Source organism: Chrysochloris asiatica, unplaced genomic scaffold (genome assembly GCF_000296735.1).
Source record: "Chrysochloris asiatica unplaced genomic scaffold, ChrAsi1.0 scaffold00030, whole genome shotgun sequence".
Taxonomy (NCBI): Eukaryota; Metazoa; Chordata; class Mammalia; order Afrosoricida; family Chrysochloridae; genus Chrysochloris; species Chrysochloris asiatica.
This window is the reverse complement of record NW_006408548.1, coordinates 8,293,583-8,300,520: the sequence shown is the minus strand read 5'-3', so window position 1 is coordinate 8,300,520 and position 6,938 is coordinate 8,293,583. Positions and strand designations below refer to the sequence as shown.

Genomic DNA, 6,938 nt, shown 5'->3' with positions numbered 1-6,938 from the left:
AACAACAAGCACTCAGAGACACTTAACATTACAGTGGAAAAATATTTTCAAAGGTGATAAACAATTTTGTCTGCTCAGCTTCACAGTTTGTTTTACTTTGCTCCTCAGGTAAGAACAAGCTTCGCATTTAGTACAGAGAGTCTTCTCAGAGTGGTTATGCGTAATCTCCAATGTGTATGATTTAAGCAGTAATTTCATAATTACTGTTTTTACCTATATTCACAGTCATAAATATCAAATATCTATGCCTATCTCAAACTCCTCTTTTTTGTCAGTGAATACTTTTGTTGAAAATAACTAAGATACTCTAATCATTGGGAATCCTTGTGTAGCACTGTAGGATAATCACTGGATCACAAAGTTGGTTTCAGCTGCAAGGTTATCAGTTCAAACTAACCAGCTAATCTTTGGAAACCCTATACAACAAGGTCACTATGTATTGAACTGACTTTACAGCATGTAACAATTCTAATAAGCCATCTAAAATTTCTTCTAAAACATTTAGTTCTTATAGTATGGATTTGGTATGGAAGGCCTAGACACATTCCCTGTTATGGATGAAATACTAAATCAAAACTCATCTGCTATTGAGAAATGGCAGAAATAACCCCTTATATGTTAAATGAGTCATAAATATCTTTAATACACAAATAATATGAGCTTGAAAAATGGCAACCATTTGTGAATCTAATATTTGTTGAGAGAAGTGTTTTTTGAAAGAAATTGAGAGTATTAAACATCACTTTTCTACATATGTGGCATGACATTTTCATTTTGTGTCAAATTATTTTTGTTTTGGTGTGACACTGGAGTTAGTAAACATGCCTCAATATTTGATAATTACATAATGATGATTTCATGGATCTAGCTTAGTATAAAAGGTGGCTAGACAGAGCAGAAAAAATCAATTTCTCTTTTACTTTTGTTGAGACACAAAAGAAAAGTGAATGCAAAATCTGCATTTAAGACCATGTCAGAATTCTACCTCACTAATCTGTTACAGCTGAACTAGTTACAGCAGCGTGTTCATCATTGTGCTGTGATATTCAGGCATTGGTTAAATTCAAATCCCTCTGTTGCAGCCCATGTCTTCTGTTATCTAGAATGCTCCAATGCATATGTCCTGACACTATCTCTTGTCTCCTGTAGCCAGTGATACTCAGAGGTAGGACTGCCGGTAGACAAAATCATGAAGTAGGTGAAATTTGTATTCATCCCTACGTTTTGCAATGACAATCTCACCTTAAGTTCTCTGAACCTCCCTGCCCCCAAGTTGCCCACTCTTCTAGATGTACCCTCTGTTTCCCAGAGCATTTATGCTATTTCCCCCATTGCATTGTTTATCTACTCAAAAATGTTCACGGGCTCCGGAAGAGGAGTTTACCAATCATGATCCTCCTCCCTTATCTTTTGAATCTTATTTCCCACTGTTCACCTTCATTGCCCTTGTCATTCATATGCATTTTCCCAGGCAATTCCTTTTGCCTGAATGAAGCTTCATCTCTGGTCTCTTAGCTGTGGAAATTCTACTCATTTTTCTAAGAGTTTCTACTCATTTTCCATTCTCTTTCATGATCACCTCCAGCCTCTTTTCTCCATACCTCATACATACCACTCCTATGACACTTACTACAGAATGCTTTGTATTATAATTATTTAATGCATGTTTCTTGTCTCCAGGCACAGTGCTGGGTAATTTAGAAATGCAATTACATTTACATTTCACAGCAGTCCTATTAGTTAGGTATTGTTATACCTTTTAACAATTGAGGAAAGTGAGGATCAAATAGGATAAATACTTTGCCCAAGGTCACACTTCTAGGAAGTAACAAAGGTAACCCAGATTTTTCTTACTTCAAAACATATTCTGTCCATTCTCCAAATTACTGCCTATATTCAGTTATTGGAGTCCTGGTGTGACACTGCAGGATAATTCAGTGGACTGCAAGGATGGTTTGAACCACAGGGGGGAGGTTCAAACCCACCAACCACTCCTTGGTGATAGAATCCCTCATCCACATGCATAATAAAATGGCTGCTTACTGTGCTTTTGCTCTCCTTACCAGAACTTCTCTTCCTACCAGAACTTCTTTTCACCCTACCAACACGTCATCCCTAGTCAACCTATCACCTACCTCCACTAATCTCAAACCCTATCCTCTTCGACCAGTATAAAAATCTTTCCCCTGGCAATACCTCTCTCTCTTTCATTCCGACCTCCAATGAAGCCTTACACATGGGTGTTTGTGTTCCGGCTCGTTCCATCTCAGACTCGGAAACGGAACCCACAGGACAACACTTAACAACTCAGTTATTGCCTCTCTGTTAAAAGAGGTAGTGTGGGTTTCTTCTTCATTGAAGGAAACACCAATGTAGGTTTTCACAGTTATCAAGTACATAATCAACAAAGGGGTAGAGTTTATTGATAATTACTATATTTTCCTAGCTAGAAGTGGCTGATAAACTGGAACCCATGAGAAAATCAGTTAAAATATGAGGGTGGAAAAAATTTCTTACCTAACAGTACCCAAACAAGTATGACATTAAGAAGAGAGTGTTCAAGATAGCATGTGATTCAAGAAGGGCAACATAGCATAGGCCTATGAGCACAATTGGAAAATAAGTACAGAGAAAATAATTTACTGTAGAAAGGTTTCCTGTGAGGCTCTCATGATTTAAACAAGGTGGGGTAGCTTGGAAGCTGAAAATCTTGTTAGATCATGAGGGATTTAGGATGATAATCATATCTCAGCCAACCTTAGCATGCTTCTGCTTCTGGTGTAGCATTGGACAAGTTAGAGGTGCTAAAAGGGAAAGTCATCCAAGATTTTTTAACAGCCCTTTTCAATCCAGGACCATAGAGCTTCAGCTAAGCCCTGGACAGCTTCCTGGAGTCTTTATTAAGACCAGGTTCCTGCCAGTCATGTTCCAGGGAAGAATCTAGACTTGTTATCTCTATGTGTTTTCACACTTCTATCTAAGTCTCTCCCAAGATAAGAAGCAAAACCTTACTTTATTTCTTCCTCTGTTCATTTTCCAGTTCTACAGCTTATCGTATCATTACTTGTATATTTCTTTAACATGAGTGTTGTTGTTGTGGCGCCTGGTGGGTTCCAACTCATAGCAAGTTACCGAGGAGCGGCTGGTGAACTTAAATCGCCGACCTTGCAGTGCAGCGCATTAACCCACAGGGCCACACCAGGACTGTTTAAGACGAGTGGTAGCCGTGGTAGTGCTGTGTCGTGGATTTGGTTCCGACTCATAGCGACCTTGTATAGGGTCTCTGAGACTGTAAATCTTTATGGGAGCAGAACGCCTCATCTTTCTCCCATGGAGCCGCTGGTAGTTTCTAACTAGCTAACCTTGAGGTTAGCAGCCCAACTCGTAACCACTATACTATCAGAGCTCCTTCGATGAGTAAGATTCTTAAATTTAAGGAGGTCATACAGTTATCATTGAATATATGTTGTCAGTGCAGCTCTGTTGACTTCTGACAGTTATCTCAACTTTATTTGCCAACTCCGGCACTGAACTGCTTACTATAATGTCAGTGGTTCAAACCCACGAGCCTCTCCTTGGAAACCATATTCAGGGTAGGAACCAACTCTAGGAATGAATGATAACAGGAATGATAACAACAATGCTCCTTTTGTACCAACTGCCATTCATCCACAGTTATACACTTTTGTTCCTCATGCCAATTTTAATAAATGCAATTTATTTTTGATTAAGGGAATATAATGTATGTGGTTTTAAACTTGAATGTACACTGGATTTCCGGCCCTAGGTGAAGAAGCCTGCAAATTTTTGTTTCAGTTATATTGTGTGTATAAGGAACTCATCGAATCTAATTAACCAGTCACCACCGTGGAAAAATTCATTAAAACTGTTACTGTGTTTCCTGTCCTCTATAAATGCCCTTAAAGCTAATTTTCAAACCCTTTTTATTTTAAAATGATTACAGTTTTATAGGAAGTTGCAAAACCTGTACAGAGAGAACCTGAGTATCTGTCATGCAATTTCTTCCAATAGTAACGTCTTGCCTATTATACTACCAAAGTAAGAAAATTAACATTGTTCAGACTCACTTTTAAATTTCAAGAATGCACAAATAATGTACCCTAAAGACAATGTAGTCAGTTTCTAATTTTGTTCCACATTCCTTCCTTACTCATGAATGATGACCATGCTGACAGTCCCGGTTTGTCTAGAAGGACACATCTCCTATATTGTTGGAGATGACCACAGGTATCATTCAAATTCTAGGCCTAGGTCATAGAAGTAGTAGAACAGAAAGAAGCCCACATAGGAAGGCTTGAGTTGGAATTCAAGTCTCCCTCCATCTACATGACGTTAAGTCACTTGATCTCTCCAAGCTTCAGGGTCTTAATCAATAAAATTGTGGAAAACTTCTCCAGACTACTACATAGGGTTGTTTTGAGGATCAAATGGATTAAGATTGTGAATTAGCATTCATAAAGTTTATATTCTTAGCTGAAACTACTGACAGATTATAAAAATATACTCTCTCAGTAACAATGTTATTCTTAGAAATAAAACATCTCCTTATTAACCACATGGCCTAGAATTTCTATCATGTATAAATGACCTTCACTTTCTACCACTCTTAGTAGGACAAGCTCTAGCAATAGATCAGACAAGCAATCTGTGACTAATTACATACCGGAGGCATATGATCTATTTTAAAATAAATATTTTTTAACATTTTCTTCTAAAAGGTCAAATACATTTTAAGTGACTTTTATTTTTATCGTAACTGCAGGATTCAATTTTACTTTGTTTTAATGCTATGTGTGATATGATAGATACTCTGACAACAGAGAAAAATTATAAGGATACCATATTACAAAGTAGAAATGGAAATAATCCAAGCTGCAATCTTGGTTTGCATAGATAAATCTGCTCCTAAACTCACTGGTGGGTCTGGTACATGAGGAGTAAAAATATTAGTCTTGACGATAAGAATAAGAAAATATGGGAGAAAATAAAGTTAACTCATGATGTGTAAAGTTTTGCATGTAATGAATATTTTACACAAAGTTACACATTTTTTATATCTTTTATTATTTTTTCTTCTCACTATGTACAGGCTGGCATGGCTCTGACCTATGACCCTACAGCTGCCATACAGAATGGGTAAGTAGACTACATTTATCTATTCTATTTTATAAGACATCTTGGTGTTCGGATATTAACACTGTAGAAAAAAAAAATTAAAACAGTGTTTTTAGACAAAAACTTTTAAACAAACATTTGTTACTGTTGTACTTTTCCTTCTTCCCATAAGTGATTCTCACTTCATAGCATCTGTCATGTTACCCATTCTAAAACACAATCAACTTCTTTGCCTGCGTGTCTTCCTTTCTGTCTTTTTTTTCACTCTTTCTCATTCTAGCTTTGTCTCTTTCATACTCTCCACAAAAGAGCAAAGAACAAACAGTAATGAGAGAATAAAGGTAGAACTAGGAGTGGAGAATTATCTGCGTCTCTCTAGGGCAAGACTGTTAACGTTATAGTAACTCAAGAGTCTAACATTTTATAATTTTTAGACTGTATACCAGTTAATTTCTACATCATTAAGTTTTTACTTTTCCATTCTGGAGACCAGGGCAAAGGTAAAGGCCAAAAATGAAGATAGTATCTATTGGTTTTATCTTAATTCTTTAAACTTCAAGAAATATGTGCCATTTACTGAGAAAAAGTCACATAGCTGCAAATATTCCTTTTGAAAAATAAAATTATTGAACTATAAGACCTGAGCTCTATAAAATTCTGTTTTCTTACAAATCATTGGTTGAAGCTTTCTTTCACTCCCTATCATTTTCCTTCACTTTCAGCATCCTGCAGTAGACAGAAGCAGCCTTTGGTTAGTTGGATTTTTACATTTTTATTTTACAGCCTTTGAACTTAGACTTGTACATGGCTTTCAGTTGACTGTGTTATTGTCTTATGAAAGAATTGAGCAACACGCGTGCTTTATTGAAGATGTTACCATAGGGAGCTGAAAGAATACAACTCTATTTTATGGTTCGTCAGTGGCATCGGATGAAAATTTCCTAGATTCTGAAAGTGTTTTTGAAATACTTTATATGAGATCTGGTATGAGTGGGCACGAGTCAGGCTGTTAATGTCATGGTCCACAGTTCCATACTACCAGCAGTACCATGGGAGAAAGATGAGGCTTTCTGTTCCTGTAAAGATTTCCAGCCTTCAAAGCCCTATGCAGGGGATGGCTTGATGGCAGCTAGGGTGTAGGTGCAGTCAAGTTAGCCATCAGCAATACCACAGAATGCCAGGCAAAGCAGATCCAGGGCAGAACTCCAAAACTCAGAACCACAGAGATAGTTATATTTTGAAGGTTTGAAGGCTTCAGATTGTGGATTGAAGCTGAAGTAGAAAATCGTGTACTTTTGAATCTGCTGAGTTTGGCAAGACAAAACAGCAAAACCAAACAGGGGAGCAGAGACACCATGGAAAAACACCGCGGGAATCTTGAAGCAAAGGTGAACAATACACTTTGTCAGTTTTGCTTTGTTCTGATTTTCTTTTTTGTTGTTGTTGTTATCTCATCATTGGCACACCCACTGTTTGTCCACCTCTGTTCTGGTGACAAGAGGGGGAGCCTGAGCGAATGGACACCCCCCACCCTCACCACTGGTGGGTTCTTCTGCCACGCATGTGCACAGATACTCAGCCCAAGAACAGGCCCTGAACGTTTTTTGCTTGTTTGCCTTTTGTTTTTTAATACAAGAAAGGGCAGGACAGGGCTGTAGACAGGGAAAGAGAGTTTAAAAACAAAACAGGCTTAAAATTAAATGAAAGCCTGAGGTATAGCATAAAAACCAACACTGGCATCTTGAAATCTCTCAGGCAGCTTTGAAAGCAAGAAGCTGAAGAGAGGACATTAAACTCATACT

At 37.6% G+C, this 6,938-nt stretch overlaps 1 protein-coding gene across 9 annotated transcripts in view; it reads left to right on the top strand.

Moving 5' to 3' along the window:
• The window catches only part of RBMS3 (RNA binding motif, single stranded interacting protein 3), a 1,190,010-nt gene that overhangs the window by 999,602 nt on the left and 183,470 nt on the right, over positions 1-6,938 (top strand). For 8 of the 9 annotated variants that reach the window (XM_006851603.1, XM_006851596.1, XM_006851600.1 and 5 more), the window contains exon 8: positions 5,111-5,157. In XM_006851603.1, the coding sequence (XP_006851665.1) occupies positions 5,111-5,157 (47 nt within the window). Of the gene's footprint in view, positions 1-1,153; positions 1,195-5,110; positions 5,158-6,938 lie in introns of all 9 variants that reach the window. The other variant, XM_006851599.1, reaches the window with a different exon arrangement.